Here is a 26721-nt window from a genome sequence, read left to right as displayed (position 1 = left end):
AGTTTTATTCCTTTCTGTCCTTCTTATTTCAATTTAGGGTCAACACACTCGTTGATGACAGATTTTTTGCACTTAGATTTTCAGATGTTGTCTCTACATCAAAATTTGGTCACTGTCTATTAATACCTCAACAATGGTTATGGTATTTAGAACTATGCTGAATGAGCCCTTCCCTTGTATGGCCTACAGTGAGCTATTCCAAAAAGCAATTGTTAAAGTAAGTAAAAGTCCCTTATTTAAACCCCCTTCATAATCTGAGCTTCTGCAGTGAGATGTAGGCATTCCGTTAGTCTTGGGTGTCCTCTGCTCTTCCCCAGCACTGTGTGTCCTCAGTGACTTCTACCAGTCTGGAAGCCAGTCAGGCATGGCCATTGCATTTGGATTTAAAGTTAACAATTTTTATCCTGATAAATGCAACTATTAGGCCCTTGCACTTCACTAGTCATATGCAACCTCTAAGCCTCAGGATTTCAAGGCACTTTTAGTCTTCAGTGTGCTGAATCCTCACAAAACTCTTTGCAAGGGCAGTGAATTGTACATCCATTTTACAGACAGATGTTATCACATAGGCATAAAATAACCCATTCAGGCCATGGGGTTGCTTCATGTGATTGTAATATAGTGAGTCTGAAACCTCTGCCTCTGGCTTTTAGATACTTCCTGTGCTTATAAATTCTCTTAACAGAGGGGAAAAAAAAAATTCTCATAAAGTGAATAAGGTTTTCAGATACCAATATACAAACACTCACCTACCTTTGTCTGTGTTCCTGCCTCTGCATTTGTTAACCAGCAAGGAGGGCAAGCAAAGAAACTTTTTCCACAGACACTGCCAACTCTAATCCTTAGACAAATAACAGCAGAGTTTTTGCCCAAAGCAGTTTTATTCCTTCTCCTGGGAGACTGGGATCATCACCTATGCTATGCAATTAGTTTTTCACAGCCAGGAAGACAGATTTTAACATCTTTCTTGAACTCTTTTAGGCTTGGCAGCTAAAGGAAGGTTGGACATCTGGCTTATTTTAAGACGAAATTTTCAACTCTGTACTTGGATAGTCTCTTTCCTAGGAATTTTGATAGGAAATAGGAAAAGATACAAAATACATACAAAGGGGGAATTGTTACTCATGTTGCACTATGAAGAGAGGACATCATTAAAAGAGGTGTAAAAATCAAACTCCAACTGAACAGCAAATTCCCATAAATACCTTCCCTCCTACTCTGGACAGCTAAATGCATTGCTACAATCTCTCTGTTCCCAAATATTTATGGAGCAAGTAAGCATATCCACAGAACAATTTTCAGGACTAGATTCACTCTGTGCCCTCTGAAACAGGACCCTCAGGCTTGAACACAGGTTATGAGGAGTTTGAGTAAGGAAAGATGCTGTGGCCTTCTGGCAAGCCGAGGAACTTCCAGGCAGCCAACAGCTGCCAGAGTGCATCGCTTATGGCAGAGCATGGCCTGGGATGCAGGGGCAAAAGTACCGTTACAGTCCAGCAGCTGATCCAGATTCTGTAGAGCTGGTATAGTTCCACTGCGCAGAACGCTGGGAGGCTCCAGTGCTGCACAGTGAAGCTGCGCTGATCATATGTAAAATGCCGTTGATGAATACTGGACATTTCGGCAAATACAGAGATCTTACACTGCTATTAACAAACATACTCTGAAAACTGGAAAAGCCTTTACAAGCATTGGTGTAATTCTCAAGAAACACACATGTTTTGATGCCATGATGGAGTAAAGAGATCTGTGAATGTGGAGGACCAGTTTTGGAACCTGGTTCGGAGCTGCGTGGACCTCTGTCTGGCACCTGAGCTGCTACGCAAGGATTGAGAGAAAACCCACAAGCAACTTGCTTACTCTGGGAAGCTTGGGACTCAGACAAGTGCTTGAATAGAGACACCGGTGTCAAACAAAGAAGTGGTTTTTCCTTGTACCAGGCATTGCCAGTGATATCACTATCAGAAAAATGCATACGCAAAATTCATGTAGTTTAACCATAATGCACTAAACTGACAATATAGCCATTGTAAATTGGAAATCCACCCACATGCAAGGACCAAAGGATTGTTCAGCACTGTAAAAAAGAGAGGGTTAATGAACAGTTACAAAAAGTGAACCTAATGAGAGCCCTTGTAACTCCCAGTTCAAACACTGCTTGAGAAGGCAAAAGAAATACAAAAATGCCTCCAAAATTCATTTGGCAGTAACATGCAAGCCAGTGGGGACATCCAGAAGGAAATAAACACACAAATTGTCAAGGCAGCAGCTGCATTCATCAGCTTAAAGAAGATTTACTCACCGAAAAACTCCAACCTTAAGACCAAGCTATGATTTTTCAACTGGAATGCTATTTCCACCTTAGGATACTGATATGAAAGCTTGAAATCTACCAAAGGTGCTGACAGATGTCTAATTGCTTTGAAAGCAAGCGCCTCGGGAAAATATTAGGTATTAAAATAGAGTGAATTTACAGTAAGTGCTGAGATCTGTCAGGGACTTCATCAACTCCTAATCTACAAAAGATAGCCAGAGAAAGAGAAAAGGAATGAAAATGAATGAAGCCAGGGCAGCGCTGCCGTTGGGCAGCTGCAGGAATGCATAAGAGAGAGAGTCCAAAGAATCCCTGTGTTGAGGCTTAATGGGGACAGGAAAAGGTACAGATTTACCACTACAGGTGGTAAATTCATCTGTTCAGGACTGAATGGGGTAATGAAGCACTGCTTATGCCTTAGCTGAGGGCTGCTGGCTAGGCAGGGATGCATTCAGACCATGCATCATCTTTAAAAATGTCATTTTCCTAACCTCTAAGAGATGTTAGTCTCTTTTGTAAGAGACTTGCTTTTTTCAGCAGAAGGACATAGCATCCCTTCAGCCAATCCTGAATGTACTCCAACATTTAGAAGGCTGATCTGTTGGAAGGAGATATAGTTCAATATGACTGTCATAACTAAGCTGAAGGCAAGATGTTTTTTTTCTTTATTCATCAGCCTGCAGTCATCTGATGTTTAAAGATACTGGTTTGTCCCCAATTTGCTGAAAGTTGCTGAAGCCAAGGATAACACTATGGCTAAAGCTCCAATATTCAGAGACAGAGTCATGTTTTACTGACTTCAGAGTTCAAGTATTTCAAGGCGTTAGGATAGAGTAGAGTGTTTTTCCCCCTGAGGGTCTTAGTTTCTGTCTCTATGAAAGTCAGAAAGAAAGCAAGACAAGTTCTGCCATTCTAACATGGCATCTGAGATGAACGACAAATGTCCTGTAATAGCTGCATTCCTGAGACCTTAATAGTACGTATGTGTGTGTTCTGAAAGTCAGTGCTCCATACAGCTTAACATCAGGCTTTTTATGAGTATCACTAATCTAAACCCTATAGTTCTAGCTGAAAAGCAGCATGCAATATGCTTTCATAAACACCGGGTCAACTTTCACCATGGCATCATGCTAAAGAAAGAAATTTTTGTCTTTTCACTGATAAGATCTAAGTAGCCCAAAGCAAACTGTAAGCCGTTTTTCAAGCTTCCTTGTTCTTTACTATTTTTTTTTCTTTTTTCTTCTTTCTGAACCCTAGATCTGTGAAAAGAACATATCTGGTCTTGCTTACAACAACCTTTCATTTGGGAACTTTTGTGAAATGACTGATTTGTTTAATTTAGCCAAGAAAAAAATGCATACCCTTCTGACTCAGTATGGGAAGAAATAATAAATTATAGCAGAAAATGCTCATGGCTGATGTGACAGTGTCTTAGAAGGAAAAAAGAGAAGCAATCTTTGCGAACTGCCTACAGCTGTGCTTTCTAGCTGCATGACCCTAAGGAACAAGACCTGACCAGTATAGCCAGCACATCTCACTGCATAATTAAGCTTGAGTTTGCTATTCTGAAAAGTTCCATTGTGTACAGAGAGTTCAGAGATTAAGAGCTGAATGCATGAATATTCTGGGTGGTGACAGTGCCCCTAAGTACTTTTGCAATGCAGCCCAGGTGGGTGCTAATAAGAAAATGTCATTTAATTCATTATACCAACCAGGCAGAATTTACTTCTCACAAGTTTTCAAACTGGATTTCAAGAACAGGATCAAGCAGAGATGTGAAATGATAAAGTATTGCCTGTAGGGTGCCATATTCTAGCATGCCACCTATAGGACGTGTGCAATATTTTGACCTGTGGCAGGTACAATGTGGAAATATTCCATAGCTTATTCCACTCAAAAAACTGGAAGGAAGTGATACTGACTCCTGTCGCAGATGTTAGTCTGAAAGAATATCTTGGGAACTGAAGCTCCACAGAATACGTATTTTAGTTATTAGTCAGTTAATGATCAATGCTACCTAAATGAAATTTATTTTAAAAAGTAATTAAACTCAGGACTCCATTGGGATTACTGAACTTCAGCAAGAGGCTGCTCATCTCTGTCATCTCAGTCCTGCCTCAGCATTCTCTAGACAGGGAGCTACTCAGCTTTGAAATGTATGATGATGAACTAACACTGCATTTCACAGAATCACAGAATCACAGAATCATAGAATCACTAGGTTGGAAAGGACCTTTAAGATCATCAAGTCCAACCATTAATCCAGCGCCATCATGTCCCCTAAACCATGTCCTGAAGCGCCACATCCACACGTTTTTTGAACACTTCCAGGGATGGCGACTCCTGTTCCAATGCCTGACCACTCTCTCAGTGAAGAAATTTTTCCTAATATCCAATCTAAACCTCCCCTGGAGCAACTTGAGGCCATTTCCTCTTGTCCTATCACTAGTTACTTGGGAGAAGAGACCAACACCCTCGTCGCCACAACCCCCTTTCAGGTAGTTGTAGAGAGCGATAAGGTCTCCTCTCAGCCTCCTCTTCTCCAGACTAAACAACCCCAGTTCCCTCAGCCGCTCCTCATAAGATCCCTCCAGATCCCTCATCAGCTTCGTTGCCCTTCTCTGGACACGCTCCAGCACCTCAACATCCTTCTTGTAGTGAGGGACCAACACTGAACACAGGATTCGAGGTGCGGCCTCACCAGTGCCGAGTACAGGGGCACAATCACTTCCCTACTCCTGCTGGCCACACTATTCCTGATACAGGCCAGGACGCTGTTGGCCTTCTTGGCCACCTGGGCACACTGCCGGCTCATGTTCAGCCGGCTGTCAACCAGCACCCCCAGGTCCCTTTCCACCGGGCTGCTCTCTAGCCACTCCTCCCCAAGCCGGTAGCGTTGCATGGGGTTGTTGTGGCCAAAGTGCAGGACCCTGCACTTGGCCTTATTAAACCTCATACAGTTGGCCTCTGCCCATCGATCCAGCCTGTCCAGATCCCTCTGCAGAGCCCTCCTACCCTCCAGCAGATCAACACTCCCACCCAACTTGGTGTCATCTGCAAACTTACTGAGGGAGCACTCAATTCCCTCATCCAGATCATTTCATCTCTTTGCACAGTCAAACAAGGGATCACCAGCAGGCTGATACTAATTGTTCTGGAAAATTGTCACCTTAACACCTCAGTAGTCATTATAAATCTCAAAAGGCTATTGGAAAGACTGCAAAATTAGAGCAGTCTCTGCTAGTGATACATACTGCATGTTGTAAGGATTCAAGGGGCAAAAACCTCTTCAGATGAGTAGTAGAAACATTAAAAGGTGAATTAGCTACTGTTCATATTTTGTAAAACATGATCCTAGACACTGTAACATCTCAGATTAACTCAGAGAAAATGAATGCCAATATTTGAACAGGCTTGTCTTTCATGCTTTCTTCTTTTTCACATTTAAAAAAGAGAGTAAAATAGTCATGATGGAATTCCATTTCCAATCCACTGATCTTGGTGGGAGGCTTTATTTATCCATCAAAAAAAAACCACCACACTTAATGAACTAGGCTTTTAAATTAAAAAATGCCAAAAAGAAAAAGTTATTCTCCAATTAATAGAATCACTGGAGGCTGTATTGGAACATGAGGCAGTAACACTGTTACAGAATGTACTCCACTTCAAACAAAACACTGATGAATATGGTCTTTTTGCAGTACATTCTCCCTTACTAAGGAACCATCAAAATAATTTGTACTAGGGATGTTCCCAGAAACTCCAGCAGAGATGAGCTGTGAAAATTGTTGTGCAAACAAGGAGGAGTCATTGCCTTAAAGGCATGAGCAGGACTTGGTTTCTGTAGCTTACATTCCCCAGGGGAATGACATGGCCAGCCAGCATTGTAGTCAGCATCTCTTCACTTTCCATGCCTAGGTTTCCAACTACAGCTGCATCGACTGGGGCTGGCAGTTAGCACAAGTCTAGATAGCGGCTCAACCTTGTTTTAGTGCCATTATACAACATTGACAACTCTGACCGTAACTAAAGACATTTCACAGATGTGGGAACAGAGAATCAAAGAGCAAAAGGAGTTGGATTCATCTTACTGAATTAGGCCTGTTTAGGTTCTCTTTGCAGTCAGCAGAGAGAGGTCGCCACTTCAAAGGGCAGTTCAGCCTTTACTAAAGAAAGGAGATAAAACTACTACTTGGAGCCGCCTGTCTTACAATGAATGTAAATGGAGCTTAACAACTATCTGTCTCAAACAAGGCACCTACCTGTCAGATGGCTAGGATTTAGTCATGTGAATTCAATTAAGTGATGGACCAATGACCATACAGAAGTCTGTAGTTGATAGGAGCTGAACTCATATGAACTTTCTTTTCTTTCCTAAAATGCGTATTTCCAGTGGAGGTATGAAAACTCTATTTCTAAGTTTGCCCACAACAAAGCAATCAGTTCTACTTGGTGGTACAAGGCAGTAGAAGGGCCTTGGGCTGGGCTTTAAGCAGCCCAAAGTGACAGATTTGTGAAATGGCAGCAGGAACATGGAGGTGTCTCCCTTTCTGAGGCTTTTACTTCAGTGATCCAAGTCTTTTTGTCAGAGACCTTATTCTGAATGGTTCATTTCTCTTTTACCTAAGTTTGTGGAATAAAATCATAAAAGGAACAGAGAAAACTCCAGCATGCCCTGCACTGACAGTGAAGATGACAAAAAAATAACCAATAGTCTTGGAGCTCTGTCATAGGTAAACTGCAAGCCATGTGCCAGAATTCTTTGTTTTATGCTGAGATCCTTAACTCACTGAAGTCATTGGGAGTTGGCCATTGATTTTGGTCGGTCAGTGATTTGGCCTATAGTATTATAAACAAAATTGAGTTCACTGCAGCAGAAGAGAGGAGTGATTTCTGCTTTGTAAAACAAACACTAGCTTTCTCTCACACAGAAATCTATTCCCTGCATTTCGTCAATGGAGGTTAGACTAAAGGTGATGGTTTTAGCCCATCACAACTCAAAAGTGTACCATTCTACTTCAGAATGCAGAGCCATGGCTTTCCATCTTACTTTCTAAAGGGTTGCATGAAATTTTTACTAGGATACTGGCAACAAATTTCCCAAATTGAGGACTGTCCCTGGCTGATATAACCAGTTTTGGTCCATTTGTTCTCATCCTCTGGTGTGAGGGGTATTTTGAGATTAGCTGTTGGCAAGAAAGGCTGTGGTTTGCACCTCAGTGATCACATGCCAGAGGAGCAAACCATGGGGAACCACAACTAACAGTACAACTTAGAGCAGTTCATAGGGTCAGTAGTTAGGTTTAGGACACTCTGATGCTCTGGCTCCTGGCCATGCCTAGGACGAGAGAAGCAGAGGGTTTGAACACTAAAGCTTGTTGGGTCTTCTCCTGTCAAATCCAGCTCTATCACCTTCTGGAGAACAACTGATTTGCATCAGTGAGGCCTGCAGACAATCTTCCAACAATCAGTTTCTAGCTATAGTGCTGAATGCACATGAACAGCCATAAATCACGAAGTTGTTTGCTGAGCCAAAGTGAGTAAGCAGCCGGAAAGGGTCTGTCAGCTGTGATGTGCGACTGCAGTTTTAAGCGACCATCCCTTCTGGGGAGTTTTCTCTCAATTCAACAAGAAAAGTTATTTTCTCCAAGGTAGAAGAAGATGAACTTAGTTATGACCTTTATGAAGAATTAACAAGTTGTCCATAGTTTATCGTAAACAGATGGCGGGTCAAGCCATGAATTTGTAATGAATGTTAGAACAAAGGACAGTTTGCTTCTATATTTACAACAGCTTTGAATATACCTCTCAAACCACAGCTGTCCTTGATTTTCTCTTCTTATCATGTAATGTGAATTAATCATTAAATGTGAGGCGTGTAGAGGATTTTGTTGATGTTCCCAAACATTTGGAACTCGGAAAACATGCCTTCCTGGCACTGGAACATTGTAGAGTATTAACAAAAAAAACACAAACAAAAAAAACAAAACCGAAAAAAAACCCCCAAAACCAACCCTAACATGTTTTTTGGTGTACTGCAAGGTTAGGGGTTTTATCTCTTAGAGAATAGAGTCTACTCTAATCCTGCCAAAACAATTAATTTGCAATTACAAAATCCTCGTTACCACCCACTGTGATGAATGACTGTTGATCCTCAGTATGAAACACCTCAATGTCTGGCACAAAACCAGTATTTTTCTTATAGGAAATTAGATTTTTTTCCTCCCTATTGTTAATATTCTCCTGGGATGAGAACCCATAGCCAGCATTTCATAGGCTGAGCAAAATACTGTAAAGAAATTGGCAACTATTGATGTCCAGGGAAGGCAGGTGGCTATAGGTAATTTTTCAGATGTGCTTTATCACTACTGACACTATTTGGCAACAAGAATATTGTTTAACATCACACTTTGCCAAGCTGATCCTTACTCGTGCTTTCCAGTTTCTGGACTGTACAATCTTTCTGAATACAGTGAAAGTTGTACCAGGTGGTTATATGAGATATAAAGTAGTAGAAAAAGATTTCTCCTGTTTTCACCTGAGAACATGAATCTGTGATGGTTCGAACACAAGACCCAAAGATCTTGCACAGTCTGGCAGGTCAGGTTCTGATCTGCATGGCATTGGCATAAGCCTGCATTAACTTAAGTGGCTGAATTAATCTGGATTTACACTAACGTAAGAGAGACTGATATCTGACCCAGTGTGCTGAGTGAGATCCTTGGCTTGTGGCCAATGGGTTGTAGGGAAGCATGAAAGACAGTTACCCTGGATTTACATTGGGTTATCTGAGATTAATACAGGCCTTAGTATTTACAGAGCATCTACTGTAACAGCAAAGAAAAAATATGGCAAAGCCAATATATTACAAGGCTTCTATGTATCTTTCTTCTTCTAAAAATCTTTTCATTGGGCTATGTAATATAATAGGTTAATGAGCTAAATTGTTGCCTGAGGGACAGAAATTGCATGTTTAAAGTTCAGCCACAAAGCTGAAAATGCACCCTTGTGAAAGTCAGCTCTAACGAACGATGGAGCTAGTATATCTTGCTTGTAATTCTACCTTCCTTGATATAAGACCAGTTAAAAGGGGAATAGTGAAAAAAATGAAACTGGGAACCCTGAACCATTCTGTGCTATTGGCTCGAAATACAATACTTCAGTCACAGGACAGGAATAGAGTATGTCGAGGCATATAAAAGAGTGAAACAATTAAGTAAAACTGGAAATTAAAAAAACCTCCATAAAAATCTTGTGGACAATTACTCCTGGTATATACTCTTGCCTCTTCAGTTATACCCTAAAAGAGTCCAAAAGCCAACTGGAGAGAAGGAACTCAAAAAATACAGCCTTGGCCTGTACATTTGCACCTGAGTGCTTTCCCTGCTACATTATTACTAGAGCAGAAGGGGAGAGAGCTGAGGACACAGGGATAGCCTCAGGTAGCTAAGAAGCAGTACCCCGTGCTGTTCACCTTCAAGCACAACTGATCTTCGTCACCACCATAGCCAGCCAATACATCAAGCCTCCATTGCCCTGCAGCAGGCCAGCAATGCACCCCTACAGCGTTTGGGACACACGTTTTCAACTGCGTGAGTCACGGCAGGCTTCAACGCACAGCCGGAGTCCTGCGGCTGACGCTTTCGCGCGCAGCCTAGAGCAGGCGCATGGCACAGACTCGGGCTGTGCGTCCTGCAAACCTGCAAAACCCTCCTGGAGAGCCACATACATGAAGACACATTCTGTTCACTAGCTTGTGTTCTTCACAAGAATGTAATTCTTGACATAACGCTTGTCAGCAAAACACGATTCATCACGAAAGAATGAACTACTGTCTTGCTAAAGAAGCCTATTTTGAGCAGCCTAGGAGTCTGAGGCAAGTGTCGAGAAACTGAGCAACTTGCGTTTGTTCTTTTGACTAGCACAACTACAGCAAAAATGTAAAAATGTTTCCAGTGCTAGAACTTCTAACAGCTCAGATTTCAAACACGGAGGAACTATTTCAAAGTAGAAAGAGTGTATGAGATGTTTGTTTCTTTAACTGAATGCAAACTGGATGTGGAATTTCCTTTTGGAAGAAACGATTGAATGGGAGATGGCTTGGATTCCCGTTTGTATATTCCATCATATATAAAAAAGGATGATATAATGAATTGCAATTCTGAAGAATCCAGGCAACAATAAAAAAAAGTATTTCAGGTTAACACCTTCCGTGGGTGTCTCTCTGTGCAGTCTATCTTTCTACCAGGTTTGAAGACTCTCGGGCCAGGAACAGTTTAGTTATATAACTTGTAATACCAATTCTGCATTTCTGTTAAACGCTAAAAATAATAATTATATCCCTTTGAGATAAGGGGTTTAAAAGAGACATTAAAGTAGTGCAGAGAAGTTGCAAGTTTAACAGCAGTGGTAACAGAGGTTACACACGGTTACCAGTAACAGAACAATACTCTCTGTTTAGAGTTACGGTAGACGGTCTGTTAATCTTAAGCACTGGGCTAAAAAAGGTAGCTTCAAAGACGTTTAAAATAACATTACAGACCTGGCCCTATGTGTTTGCACAGTGAACTAGATATATCAGTTCCTCATGCAACTCTTGAAATACGCTGCTGATACATTGGGAATACACAAACATCACAGCCAAGACTGCTTGCTAACTCTGCTCCATTAGCTCCAAGTGCTTTCCACAACTATAACATGCAGTAAGGACCACCTGCAAATAAACGTAACAGAAAATGGAATAAAATTCCTCTTCTTCAGAGCATGGACAGGCATTGCTGCAGAGCCGTTACCAAGGCCAGGTTTTGGCTGGTAGGTGCAGGTTAAAGATGAGCATGGCCATGCCACCAGCCCTCACCTCTTCTACACAGAAGTGGATCCAGGGTCTGAGAACATAAAACTACAGCTTGTCTGGCATAGATTTGGAGCTTTTACTGCTGCCCACTCTTGCACCTTCTGAATGTAACAGGATCTAAGATTTTACATAGGATAACCATGTCCATCGCTGTCAGATGCAAGGTGAGTTACTTATATAGGGCTGGGAGCTCCTTAGGGAAGTGGTGTGTCTTCTCATGCACAGAGTCCATGTGTTCTATAAATACTACTACTAATAATATAAAAATAACAGTCCACCATTACCACCCAAATAGCCTTCTCTATTTACAAGTTGTATCTGGACTTAACTTTTTAAATGAGGTTTTGCCTCTTTATTACATGACTTCCTGGTATCTTCAAATGATCTTGGTTTAGGAACCGAAGGATTAGAGGCCAAGTCACCACGCAAACTGTTTGCAGATAAAGCATCAAAGCCCCTTATTTTAATCTGTGGTAATTACTACTGTTAGTTAAATCTTGCTTCCCTGATGATTCTTAACAATAAGTTACAAATGCACGATGCATTAATTGCAAAAAGTTGTTGCTTGTTCTGAGATCAATTTGTATTAATAGGAAAAAGTTTCCATCTTAGTCAGCACAAAGCTCTCTCACAGTGATTTTTACAGCACTGGCAACAAATGTTTTACAATGGAATTTTACCCTGGGAGTATGAATTTTAAAGAGTTCACTATAATCTAACTGCCGCAGACTTTGTGTTTCTCCTTAAAGCAGGAACTCTTTAAAGCTGGACAACACCGAAGACGAGCTGCTGATAGCTCTAAAGGCTCTTCCCCTAAGTTTGAGCCCTGCATTAAAGCTTCTGGATCCTGATGATGAAAATCCTTTGCTCAGGATTTGTGAAGAACTGAATTCCACACCAAACATTTAAGCTATCTGGGTTTCTGGGACAATACATTTTCTTCAAAGAATTGTATCTACCCATACCCTTTCCTAGCAATCCAGTGGTGCCTTTTGTTTACCCCTCTAGTCAGAGAATAAGAATCTAATTGTGTGATCTAAGTGTCCAGTCAGAATTAACCAATATGTCTAGAATTTGAAATGCTCATTATAAACCAAATCTAAGTCCAAGAACATCCTGCTGGACTCACACAGGGTGAAATTCCTGGGAAGCAGAGAGTTGGCACAAGCTCTCTGCAGACAGAAGCAGGCCACATACGCAGCAGATACATAAGCTTTTGTGCCCTTCTGCACAGGGAGGATCCTGATCCTGAGTTAAGAACTGCAAATAACAGGTGATTTTGCACTGATCCTGTCCCGCTCACATGCAGACAACACATCCATCAACACCTCTATTCACTGTGACCAATGTATGATTGCAGCCTTTCTAGCAGTGAGCCAGCATCTTTATCGGATTGGAACCATTCACACAATACTGAACTTTCAATCCATGTAATCAGTGAATACACAATTATTTCATATTCCTCCCTGTAAAGAGAATCCGGGTCAATCTGCATGCCAAAATGTTTTAAAATTCCACAAATAAATAAATCATGTTATTTCACCTGTTAACACAGGGGAACTGTTTGTTTTGGCCAGCTTGCATGGACTCTGTGTGCCAGGTTATGAATAAAATAATGTTCAATACTCTAAACATTCTGCAATACAAATTCCTGGCGCAGCATACATACAGACCTTTTGTATGTGGCAGGTTCTTAATGCATTCTCCAGCACTGACACCATTAAATTCACGTCTCTGTGACAGAATATATCTATAAATATCTGTAATTCCTAATAACAATGTAAAAAAAATGCAATTGCAGATATGCCAACTTGCCCATCATGGGCCTCTATTTCACTGGATTTTCCTCGCTGGAGTTTGGGTTTTTGGAAAGCAAAATGCAACTACTGTATCCCAGTGGTTTCTGCACATGCCGTACATTCCAGAACACAAAGTAGACTTTTTGTTTAAAGAACAGTACAGTTACAAAGATAAGATAAAACCAAACTGGAATATAATATTCCTGGGAAATTTTAGTTCTTTATGCAAACATGAAGTCAGTAATGTAAAGGATGCTTTATGAATGACACCAGCAAAGGCTGAGTTTCTCACACTGCCAGGTCTCCTTCCCAAGCAAAATTACCTGTTGCTTTAAGATCAGAATGCAAATACAGGGCAGACACTTCTCTGGGTTAATCCACTGCATTCGGGAATTAATTCCACTGATGTCACTGGAGAAACTAAGTTCAGACAGGCCTAAGTGAAGGTAAAATCCAGCCCTGAGGAAGGGACTGATGGTTTTGGCTCTGCCTTTATATTAATGACTTTCATTTCAGGTGGTTGGAATAAGTCTAGGACTAGACTATGCTCTGCAGGTCTCAGAATAGCATGAAATTCAGCTGCATAGCTCTAGCCTTGCATCTGTGGTAATAAAACAGTGTACTGTCAGACGCTGCATGCAGGACCTGTGTGAGGCAGAGGAACAGAACTCAGCTGTGAGTGCTCTCAGTTAGTTACCCTCTGTTTCTGCGCGAGTCTGCTAGGGCTTCCCCGGGCTTCCACCAGTAGTATTCAGTTTAATAACAGTTCTCCCAAGCCTTCAGATTTTTCACTTGTATTGATGCTTTGAGTGAGACAAACCTCTCACCACAGCCCCCTTGTGAGATTTCCTTTTTTCTCAGTGACTATGTTCCTAACTAGAAGTGCAAATTTTTAGCATGTATATACACTCAAGGAAGTCAACCTTCTGCTGTTTTCTTTTTAGCTTGTCCAGGCTGGGCATGGAACACCTCCTTAGTTCCCTGCACTCCTGGAAGATACTGCTAATGAAGTCTTCTGTGTAGAATTCAATCCGCTAGCCAGAAGTGTTCAGAATTTGCTTTTTGAAATATGGAAAGCAGTTTCAGCATTGTTTATAAAGTAGCTTTTTGACATCAAGAGTCCACCTGTAGTGGGAGTCTTGTGTAGGTCTTGTCTTTGGGTGCTTAAGCTGTCAATTAATACTCATTTCTATCCTGTTTGGAATAAACTTCTCTCAAACTTGCTGGGTCATATCCATAAGATTGTGTTGCAATGTTTGGGTTATAAATGGCATAAAGGGAAAGTTTAAATCCCAGTGAAAACTCCAATCAAAAACCAGTTAAACCCTTCCTTTCCAAATATTTAAACTACAAATTAACACAGAGAGCACATGAAGCACGGCACGCTGAACATCTTTGCAGTTTGAAAGAAAATACCATGTAGTGTTCACTGTTACCTTAGACCAATCGCCTGTTTTCCATTCATAACAGCCTGTGTGATCCTCACACTCTTCCTCATCTCTTGGCCGGGTGGCTGCATCACATTTTCCTTGAGAATTTGTGCATGTCACCGTTCTTTTCTGAATTCCCTTGCCACAGTCTGCTGAGCACTGCAAAACAACAGGTATTTGTTTTCTGTTACATGATGCCTAGAAATGATAACTTTTATCTTGGTAACACAGCTAAAATGAAAAGCTGGTTTTATGAATGCAGAAGACAACGGATAACCCATAAGATTTTCCCCTGATAATCTAAGACCCTTTCAAACATAAAAGAGGAATTTGAAAACCATGATATCTGCTTGCAAAACATTTTAATTATGAAAAATGGCAATTCTGAAAATAAACCTTCTTTGAAAAATATCAGCTGGCATTTTGCTTGAATTAGTGTTACAGATTAAAAAAAACACTAAATCTAGTTTTTATCATTCATACTGAAAAAGGGCACACTGAGATTTACACCACAGAACTGCCACATCCCCTGATGTATCGTGGGAGTAACATGATGGTGATGAATGCATTTTTAAATCACAATGGCATGAGACCACTCTTACAAACACACTTCTGCATACAGCTTGTACACACCATGGTAAAGTCACAGTTCTCACACGTGTTCTCATGTGAAATAAATACACACATGACCTTCCCTCTTTGTTTTGCCATAACCTCATCACTATAATAGTTCCAAAGAGCTTCAAATGTACAAAGGGGATAGCTCAGGAGCGCCATTACTGAGTGAGCCACAGCGCTGTGATCAGCTTCCAACCATGGCCAGCAAGCTAGTCTCTCTGCTCTTCATTTTCATGCCACTGCAGTGGTTAAGAGTGAGAAATTTTCTTGAAGAGCCACTGGGGACAGGTGGGTGGAAAAATGATATATGTACCAACTGAGATAAAAACTAACCTCCTCTAGCATGTCGAGTTCTCCCCTTCAGGGGACCAGCATGGAAAAGACAGTTGATTTGACACTGAATAAATAGTGAAGATATGAGATATTCTGTGAGGTCTTTTGAACATATTCCAAGAACCTTCTCCATCCAGGGGGTCTATGCTGGAAACAAGCGTCAGCTTGATATAAATTACATCAAATGGACAAATCTCAGCATGCCTGTCTAACCGTCTTAAAAATACAATCCAGGCAGTTCTGACCTGCTGGCCTTGTTAAGGACATGAATGACAAGCGTTTATGAGCTGGCAAGCAAACAGACTTGCCTTTAAATACCTCAGAGCACTACAAAGTGACTTCTTGAAAATCTGGGAAACCTTCCACTTAATTTACTATGCGCTGCTCATGGCGTGACCTCCTTACGGATGTAACATCTTTGTAACAAGCACAATTGTATAGTTCTGCTAGATATGGGGATGAATTCTGCCAGTCTTTGCAGAATTCCAGAAACTGCTTTGCTGACTCCTCAGAGTGCAAGACTTGCCAGAGATCCCAGGCTGGAGCTCCCTAAATGGTACCTTAAAGCCATGAATTTGCCCCAAGTTGTATAGACTTTCCCAAATTATATATCATTTTCCTCAGTCCTCGGGGTTGCACTCGTTCATCTCAAACTACAAAGCACAATGTATAAAATCTCTCAAATGGTCCAATTTACTCAAAGTAAATCAAACTGAAGTGGGAGTATTTTTCACAGTAGGAGAAACCTCTAGGTGGGTTTTACAAGCAAGTCTGGGAAAAACACCAACTGTTTGTTCTTCCCACAAGCTTTTAAGTCATTCACAGATTAATACTGCATATACTTTCCTAGACAAAACAGTATTTGCAAATGGTTTCCAACAGATCTTTGGTGGTCACATATAAATCACTCTCTTTATGAGTTTTTTTCTTTCTTCAAGTCCTCTGTCTTCATAAAGAATTTCTTAACATATATATTTTACAGAGATTCCACAACAGAGCAGTCTACTAATAATGTGTGCAGTCCCTGAGTGTCCAGCTGAGATCATCAGGTCTTATTTTATTAATAAATTACTTGGTCAAATCCCACAAGGTTTTGTAAAGGAGCAACAAAACTTCACAGTTAAGATACAGCTTCTTTATTTGAAGGAAATCCATATTTTTTTCCACTCTAGTTTCCTAACAGTTAGAAACATTCACCTTTTTCTGACAGTCTCTATTTTTGTCATTAAAAATGGGTTGAGCAGTACTTTGGCCAAAACAATCTCAAGTGCTTGGCAATAAAAGGGGAACTTAATTTTTTCCACAATGAAGATTGTATTGGAATTTGCTTTGAAAACACACATTTTTGATTGGAGACCAGACATCAGTGTGGTCAACTGTTTTTTGTTGTATAACCAAAAAGTTCAAAAACATACATGAGAAAATGGATTTCTAAAATGATACCACTACTGTGATATTTACTCCACAACATCAGATTAAAATGTTAAGGATTAAAGTGATTACCACTGAAGAAAGTCCTAGGTATGAGAAGTGTTCGAACTGGCAGAGCATCAAATGGGTCCTGGAGTCAAGTCTGCTACATAATAGCACAGAGAAATGTGCCAGAACAAGAATGAATTTAAAATCCCAAGTGGGCAATTACAGACACGACAAAAGGTAAATAAATTTATCAAAGTAAACCAGTTATTGGAAAAATTATCTAAAAATATTATGTCTTTGTAAATTATTTATATGGTCACAAGTATGGAAGATTTCCACTCTGGAAAAAGTCTTATGTAACTTGACTTACTCTGCTTCATAAAAGGAGAGAGAAGTATCTGGGATTGTTAACAAAAGACCCCATGTAAAGCAGGTGGGAACTGCACCATAAGAATAGTTTCAGCTGTAAACAGTTCAGCTGGTTCAGCTATAAGAAATAGAGAGGGCATCACCTGAAAGGGTTATTTCTATAACACACAAAAGACCTATCAGACAAATTATTAAAACTTTGGTGCGTTTCTCCACATCATTTGAAACGAAAGAACTTAGAAAGAAAATGAATCTCATGCATTAGTGAGTGGATACAGCGTCCTACTGAAAGGAAACACTACTCTCACTTAACTGTCATCTCATTTGCTAAACAAAGGTTTCCTGTTCAAAAGGTGAACAATGGAATCACATTGTGTTTGTTAAGAGACACTGTTCCTCACTCTAAGATCCCTTGTATCCTGAGCTTCTGTGACATTTAAGCACATTTCTAACAATAATATTTTGCAAAAGCTCTTTGAAAATATTTTAAACGGCAGCTCACTGTTTCAAAATAGAGATGAATAACAAGGAAAGATCCTTCCCACAGCGATGACTGTTACTGTGTCCCATAACACAGCCAGTCTGGAATAAGACTGGTAGAGCTGTAAGCACTGCACCAAGAGTGAAAGGATCTTCTCATCATTCACATGAGCCTAGCAGATACAATATCAAAACTACCGTGGACATCTTATTAGGACTGTTACTCACAAGGTGCAGACAAAGTTGCTCTGTATTAGCTGAGTCCTGGTTGTGAACTGCAGGCATACTCCCAGTTCACTCTGTTGCTAAACAAAACGCAGGCTGTCTACACCACACACCATTTATATCTCAAGTGCATTTATAATATCTGAGAATAATTTCTTAACTCTCTGCAACTATGTGGAGATGCACCTTTTATACAAAGTATAACCAGCTTTTCCATGTTCCTGGAATTACACAAAAGAAGGTTGGCCAAGGCCCAAAGATTGTACATTCTCTGTAACATGCAGATGCTTGATAAATCTGGTATTTGTTTCATACTGCATTTAAATGGAGCCAGAACCCCTGGTGGGTTACTACGCTTCTGGCCTCAGGTCAGTCAAATGTTTTCCCTTGCTGGTCAGAGTTTTCAGATGGAAAGATATAGTTATTATAGCATGGTATTTAAAATCTGCCTTAATGACTCATCCGGTATGGAATACAAACCTCAGTTCCAAACTGATCATCTCAACAAATGACAGTCCTACCCAGTGACCCAATATTGTGAGGCACTGAGTATGCTGACCATGAGAATGTGCTTAATTTTAAGTATTTAGCTGGATTAGGGCCAGCTGTGTGCAGTATGGCTCCTTTCTTGAACCAAGTTCCTACCTTTGACCACTCTGATGCTTCCCAGATAGAAAGGCAGTCCCGTCCTTCACAGCTTTGTACTGTTGTTGGTTTGTTGCCAAGGCAGTAGAGGTCTCTTGTGTTAACGTAGGTGCCATTTTGCAACTGATAAACACAAGTCACTTCCCTGTGCTGAACACCTTTCTCACAAGTAGCAGAGCAGGGACTCCAATGGCCAGTTACCCACCTGGGAAGGAGCCAGACAAGGCATGTTAGAAAACTGGTGGGATAAAACACTATGCTTCACTTAAAAACAGTGAGAAATGGGAAATTCTTCCTAAATTTGTGGGTTTTTCGATGGTGCCGTATTACCGTTACACTGAGATCACCTGATCACCTTTGGGAGCTGAAGCGTGTAAAGCAGAAAAGTGTATACAAGTGAATATCCACTCTCGTCTCCATGCTAGACAGAAACACAAACTCTGCATTATTTCCCTTTAACACCCAGTCTCTACAATGTGGCTACATTTTCCCCCAAATAAAGACAGACTTGTCTGCAGATCATCCTATCCCACAAATATTGTTGTCTTTGAGAGGTACCTGGGAAAACCACTGCTATGTCTGCATGCACATCTTCACTGTGCAGTAGAGCTGTGCAGAGAACCTATACTTACTATGTACAAACTGGGATGGTGCTACAGCCAGACACCTAGCCCTACATGGATTTCCCACATCCAGGACCAGAGTCAGCTTCTCTAGCCTGACATTATATGACCTCAAAGCATAAAAATTCTCTAATACCAGACTACTGAAATGCAAAAACATCTCCTGCCACACTTTTAGTTCATCTTCTCACAGCCACTGGTGAGATTTCACTTTTCACAGTTGGGCTTTCCGGGATGTTTAATTGGAATTTCATCTATTTGCAGTTCATGGCATTAGGGGCCTCAAAAATGGAGAATAACTGGCCACATTCATTCTTAGACAATCTGAATTGCATTTAACTGCCAAGGCTCAAGAAGTACTTAAAAAGACAAGGTTTTCCCTATAGAAAGGATCCTACAATGTTGTTTCAAAGCTGCCGTAGTTCACAAGGATGTGCCGTAACTCAATCTGGGTGGGGGCAGGGGGTATTTCCCTATACCCATGATTTCTCTGAGCCTTTGGGATTCATTTACCTTGTAAGCACATTTCAGTTGCCATTTCCTTCCCCTTTGATCAAAGTGAGCTGTGCACAAATACATGGCCTTTTTTTTGTTGTTTGCTTTGTTATGTCTTTAAAGGCTCTTTGGCAAACACCCAGAACAATGTTGTGAGGTGTTCGGGTTCCTCCAAAGTAAGGAACACACGGCTGCTGTGAGCAGTTGCTGGCTGTGGCCATGCAAGGGAAATGAGGCAACCTCACCCTGCTGTCTTCCAGCTCAGTGTAAGGCCAACTGAAAGGCTCCCATTGACTCCAGCAAGTGCTGGAAGCATCACTGTGGTTAGAGCTGGGCTACAAGGCAGTGAATAAAACATCTAAGAAGAATCTGAATTAGGAGGTATGTAGGGAGGAACCATTTTTTTCCTAAAGACAAGCAGCATCGATCTTTACGTTTCCTGCAATCTGTCAATGAGGAACACGTTCTCTGTAATTACAGGCATTCCTGGATGAAGTGAAAGACTGGAACAATAACTGTGTAGGCGCTGTGCACCGGAAGGCTATCATGCCTTTCTCACCAGGTAATTTACCTTCTAGCCTGTTACTTAGGACTGTCATTTAGATTAGTATCCTTATACCATGAATCTTTCACTTGTCACCCAAGCTTGGGTTATTTATTATGATAAGTGACTCAAATAAGACTTCTCAAAAACAAGTCTGGTCAGAAATATTCAGACCAAAATTTCATTTTGCTGAAGGCTCCCGTAGTCCAGGTAGAGCACCAGTGCCAACTTATTAACCATGTTTCTTTTGAAGTTGCCACGTAACTTCTCCTGAACGAATCAAAAAACTGTTTCCCAACTTCCTGAACAGGGAAAAATCAGTTCTGCACAATTTGTAGAAACATCTTCGCTTGGTGCAATTGTCATGAATTCACTTGCTAAATGCTATGACTGATGACCTGGTGTGACAGCGCTGATGACTGCGTTGACAGTGAAGGCAGAAGCCATTTGGTTTGAGCAGGATGGGACTGGGCAGGCTGGCCACCTGTCTTTTGTGGAATAGGGCCCTGCTCAAATGTTTCTGTGCATTAAAGCAGTTGACACATCTGCGAATTTCCATTGGCTAAAACAGCTGGCAAGACACCATCCAGTGTTTTGGCGCATCTCTGTGGCTGAGTGCTTGGTATTTTGCTTATGGAATGGGAAAATACCAGCTGGGTAATCAAATACTAGGACTGAAAGACTGACAAAAATAGCCTTGAAGCGCAGAAATCAGTGTCCATGAAAATGAATAGCCAGGCTCCCTTGATATCAGCTGGGCTCTGCCCTATCAGAGCAAATGTGGAGGCAGCTATCTATCTGGGTGAAGGAACTGCTCAACAAGGGCATGGAGGGGAAAGAGTGACTTTGCTTTATGAGCTGAATGTGAGTCACAGGGCCAGGAACAGTTTCTGTACAGGCTCCACTGAACTAATATTCACTTCAGCACTGTACTCTCACTGTGATCTACAGCTACTGGCAAAAGAAAAAGGGAAAGGGACTGAAAGCAAAGGAGAAAGATAAAAATACATTCTTGGCAGAGGCTGTCTGTGAGCTTGCATTTAGGATGGGCAGTGTGCAGCATGCCAACTATTTCCAAGATGCCTTAAGGAGTAAGGTTATGACTTTCCTTTCAGGAGGAAAATTCCTTTTCAAATTTTTTTTGTTATTGCTCTTGTGGAGGGGAGAAATCACCTTCTTCCTACCCTGTTCAGTGGTCTCTAGTTAGTGCTGCTCTAGCACAGATATGACAGAGTCTAACTGGAAAGTGGGCAGAGAAAAAACAAATATTATCATCATCATGAAAAGAATGATTGCACAGGGCATGAGCCAAAACTCGGGGAATCAATACAAAGCTGTGCCTGTGGTGAAAGTGCGATCTCCAGCTTTTTTGTCAGAGTGGCATCTGTATGGCCAGCTTCAGCTACTGACCCACTACATCCATCCCTGATCTGAGCCCAATGGTTACAAATAAGGTGGAGCTGTACTGTAAGGGATCTCTGAAACCTCACAGCTCACTCTGACCTACTTTTGACAACTGTTACTAACATGGAATAAAAATACTTAGAAATTAAAGGCTATTTTAAAGCAGTAGTTTTAGTTTCATATCCAAGAGACAAGCGACAGATTAAATGTTTGAATAATAATAATATCAGTGAAGTAAGCTATTTTCAAAGGCATCAAGGGGATGATCACTTTGACCACAAAACTTCATCCTCTCAGTGAAATCTCTGCTTTGCTCAATGGCTTGTAAAAATGATCTGGCAAACAAGTAAATGCAAGTCCTACGTGCGGTACTGGCAGTGCCCCGATCTTCCCCCACAGTTCTCCTGAAGCTCCCTTCATAGGCAGCTGAAAATAGTATTTTGGTGCCTGTAAGAGACACGATCACTGCAACTATATTTCAACAACATCACTCACAACCAAAGTGGAAAGACACAGGATTTATGGATAAAGTGTTTAAATATGAAAATTCCTGCCAGTTTCCTATTTGACAAAGGAATGTGCAGCAAGGTATTAACATAATTGCTATCTGCAAGTAATACACACAACAGGGAAGAAAATTGTGATGTGCAAATAGTATCACATGATGGTTACTATTAAATTACACTACAGACAGATTTTCCTCTCTACACTGTCATTACACCTTTTGAAGATACCTGGATGTGTTTGAGAAGGAGACTTACTTTTCTTTTTTTTTTAAACAGTATTTTTCTTGTGACAGTGTAAAAAATAATTCCAGTATTCTAACTCAAAACACCAAGTTAGCTCTGTATTATTAACTAAGCCAATTAACTGTTGTACAGTAAGCCTTGTATATATCATATAGAGCTTTTGGCTTCCAGTTATGTTTTAAGCCTGTAAACTGATCTTAGGGATTGCTTGACACCACAGTTCTTTTCAGTTTGGTCTTTCCCTCGTAGGTTATAATCTATCCTCTGTTGGACCATGTGAGTGTGCTAGCTGCAGTCCCTGGAGAGCCTCTCATTTTCCAACAAGCACTGATTTATGTGACAAACACACTCAACTTTCTCACAACCATAGGGTTGGCTTTATCCATGGTATTATTTTTTGTAATCTTACCTCTACAGAATATTCAAGAGCTAGATGATCCCTGATGGTGGTTAGATTTAGGAAGAAAGTGATGAGCTTTTAAGCACAGATTTTTTAACCCCATCAGTGGCTGTCTGTCTAGCTAAAAAATGCCCAGAAGGGTGTGTTTTTCTACAGCTTCAAAAAGCTGGGATGGGCAGGACATGCAATCTGAGAGGGCTGTTTTAAATCTTTGTCTTCTGAGTCTTCCTCAACCTCTGACCTCTCAGTATCTCTGCTGAGGAACTGGGAGTTCTTCTTCTAACCTGCTTTGGCAACACTCATCTGGCAGGCCCCTGGAGCAAACTTGAAATATCTTTTAGAGGTTCAGTTCATCATTTGATCTTTCTATGGTCTGGATTAGTCATTAACCTTGAATTATCCACTCTACCTACCTGCCTAAGACTCCCACACTTTCCAGGAAAAAAATTGTCTACAGCACTATGTACATAAACCCAGGGGAGATGAATGTCTGCAAATGAAGACTTGTAGCTAAGGATTTGTGAAAAAACGCTATGCAGATAAAATGGGTCAAGGCTGAAGGATGGGGTGGAGGAGTGCAATCAAAAGACATGAGGTCACTTTTCAGAGATTTGTAGCCTCTTATAACATAAAGCCATTACATGTTCTAGGATAAATATTGCAGCCCATTAAATTTCACCTGGTTATTTCTGTCTTGAGCCCTGCAGGTTGGTCTGTTCCACTAACTAAACATCCATGACATATTCTCACATGCACTCACTATCTACAGGGATTGTGTTACTTTTGTTCCCTCCCCAATGCTACAGTGAAATTAATTTCCTTGCTTTCACAATAATAGCTTGGATGTGACCAAAGACAAATTTGCAATAACACAATTTTTTCTGTTTTTATTAAACCTGTTTTTTTTTGGAACTGGCTCTTAACTACAACTAGTTAAGAGCCTGTACTACTACTGAATAAAGTATCAGAGGAAACTTGCTACTAAACAAGACATAGCTAGTCTGAAACAGCTTGTGACAGAAACTAATCTAAAGCAGTGTAATCTGAGGGTTCTATTTATAAGAGATGTTATTGTGTACCTTTCAGTTTAACATACATTGTTGCACTACTGTACAAGTGAGGATAACACCATGTCTAGTTAGCTGGTTGTCTTCAGCACCAGTTTGTGATGCAAAATCATGTCAAAGTTACTCTCAGTTTTCTGAGGCACCTGGATGAAACTGTGGCTCTCTTGATGTTAGTCAAAACTCAGACCAACTTGCAGTAGGGCCAGGATTTCACATTGGATAATTTTAGCAGGGAGAATTGGAAAAGATTTCTGAGAATCAGTCACGTGGAACTGACAGATATTTTTTGCTTACAGCTATCAAACTAAGTTCATGCTTGAATATGTAGAACCAAGAAAACACTGTTTACGAATGGACTCATGATTTCCATGAAGTATGCACACTCTGCTATGTATCTTCCTCTCCCTGCACACTTCTGAAACTCTCCACCATATCTCTGCTATACTGGGGTCAAAATAATCAGGTGAATCTTGACTTTTGGGAACAGGTTGTGCCACACCCAGTCACTAGAAGGGTTTTGTTTTTTTTTTTTAAAAAAGTACAAGGAATCTAGTAGAATAATACAGCTGCTGATGTCGAATGTAGGACTCCAAGACTAACATTCCTGTCTGATTGCCTTTATAAACAGTGCTCAGTAATTTTCCAGTACAGTAGTCATTCTGCTAACAGACTTGCCAACTTTCACTCACACAGGTTTCTTTTTTTCTTTAGTGATTATCATTTTGACAGCTTTATTTTTTTTAATTTCCCACCAATTATAAGATCAACCATAGGGCAATGTTTTATAATTTAAATGCACTTTGGGCAGGTTTTTTTTAAATGAAAGACATTGTATTCTCCCCCCTCCATCCCCCAAATCAAGCTGATCACTCAGTTTCTGAGAACTCAGTGTGGCGTTGGTGTGAGTAGGTGTCCTTGCTGGCAGCTGCCTCACTACACTAAGGCACAGAATATCAGCAATCTCAGAGCTCCCTTGTTACCCATACCCCAATCCATGGTTGGGGTATCTTTGGTGGGGCAACTGGTGTCCAGCTCCACTCCCTGCCTTTCAAAGAAGGCAGTGCCTTTTCCTCAGCTTACACCACAGGATGCAAACAGTGTGAAGAGCGTTACAGCAGGCAGCAGGAGTGAATTTCACAATTAAATATTTTGCTAGATTATCCTGCTAATCCTTATTTGTGGGTAAAGACTGCACTTGGCCTAAAGAGCCTCACAGCAAAGCAGCACAGATCATTTAACATTTTAAAACAAGGAAATGTTCAACCATAAGACTGTTGAGTCAAACATTATAATGGGAAAAACTGTTCTGTAAGCCAGCCTGGGGGTTTACAGCAAAGCTAAGAAACCTGTCTCATGACTCCACGTGAAAACTAATGCCAAATTAACTTCTGCTCTAGCAAGTCATCTTGAATTATTTGATGTAAATGCATTTAGCAGCAGCCAACAAGCCCTCCTCATTCTACTCTCTGTCTCCCCTCTCCTCTCCTCTCCCAGAATTCCTTCATTGAGTTAAGTTGCTGTATTTGCTTGAAAATATCTCTTTGTCTTTCAGTAGCTAATTAACTACTGATTGACCGTTGCTGTATTTGATGAACCACCTACAACCTGGAATACATGCGATTTTGTCTCCTTCTAGTGGATGGTGATAACCATGACGTGCTCACAACAGGATATCAGCTACCCACTCATAAAGGTGTCCAGAAGAGTCTCAGGCTTTCTGATCTACACCATTTGGCTTCTACTCCTGCAAGACCTGCCGGAGACCTGCTGCAGCTGCCCACCGCCGGCAGCCCAGGACGCCTCCCTGAAGAGCAGCCACCAGGGCGCAGCATTGCCCGCTCGCTCAGCCGCCTGCAGCCACCGTGTCTTGCACAGTGTCCAGCACAGTCCTGGCAAATTCATTAAGCTCAAACTGATTCTAGAGATCCCAACTCCAGTTTTGGGAAGTACTTCAAAATGAGCTCTTACGTGGTGCCTCCTTGGATCAGAGGGTGCTAACATTACTATTCATGCCAGATTTCCAGGCTAAAATGATTTGAAACCCTCCCCATGGCTGTTCCTTCTTTTTTTTTTTTTTTCATGTAACCAAATTCAAAACACACCAAAGGAGACGTTTCTTAGCACAAGGCACAGATAAGGTTTTGAACACATTGCCATTGGACCTTATGGATTATAAACATTTGTACAGGTTCCAAAAGAGTCCAACTGCATTAATGAAAGAACATAACCATTTGGAAGCATTAAATGTCTCGCTCAGTCCCTTCAGTTAACAGACACTCCCAATATGTCCCTCCATTTTAGTATAATTTCCATACAGCCCTGCAAGTAATTTGCTAACATTCTCAAGGAGTTTTCCATCATACTGCTCCCCCCCAAATTCTACTATTTCCAAGACTTTCACCTCAAAAAATAAATTCAAAACTGTTCTGCTCCCCATCTACTTGTGATGATAACACAAATAAATATATTGCAAACAGACCAGAATCAGGGACACCGATTGATTTCTGTATTCTTAGATTGTTAAACAGGGCACTGTCACTAAAGTGAGTCTAAAGGGAGAAGTGGACTTTCAGATAGTAAGGGTCATACAGATAAGCACCATGGGTTTAAATCAGACCAGGAATCAAAGCAATGGGCACTATCATCCATCTCACACTGAGGCACCAAGCTTTGAGTTGTCACTAGCCTTTCGGGCAGGTCTGTCAGGTGCTGAGCCAGCTGGAGCCTTGGCTGACTCTTGTAACTGGCTTCATTTTTTCCCCAGCAGGCATCACTGCGCTGCGTGAGCTCTTGGAGAGCATGGTGTTGGATTCCAGTCCACGGATGGAAAAGTGAAAGGGGAAGAGAAGAAAGAAGTGATCCATGTAACCACAGACCTGACCTCAGCAGCATGCCAGTTTTTGTTGGAGGGAAACAATAATCAAGGACATAGCGGTAAATGGATGCAACATAG

General features: G+C 41.1%; 1 protein-coding gene across 1 annotated transcript in view; it reads right to left on the bottom strand.

The window, feature by feature from the left end:
- Positions 1-26721, bottom strand: part of ADAMTS17 (ADAM metallopeptidase with thrombospondin type 1 motif 17) — a gene marked incomplete at its 3' end in the record, with an annotated part of 194530 nt that overhangs the window by 5538 nt on the left and 162271 nt on the right. Inside the window, exons 21-22 of the mRNA XM_082005379.1 lie at positions 18487-18691; positions 14404-14556 (exon numbers count right to left, since the gene is read on the bottom strand). Of these exons, the coding sequence (XP_081861505.1) occupies positions 14404-14556; positions 18487-18691 (358 nt within the window). The remainder of the gene's footprint in view (positions 1-14403; positions 14557-18486; positions 18692-26721) is intronic.

Source organism: Phaethon aethereus (assembly GCF_964289735.1).
Source record: "Phaethon aethereus genome assembly, chromosome: 12".
NCBI lineage: Eukaryota > Metazoa > Chordata > Aves > Phaethontiformes > Phaethontidae > Phaethon > Phaethon aethereus.
This window is presented reverse-complemented; position numbering and strand designations above follow the sequence as displayed.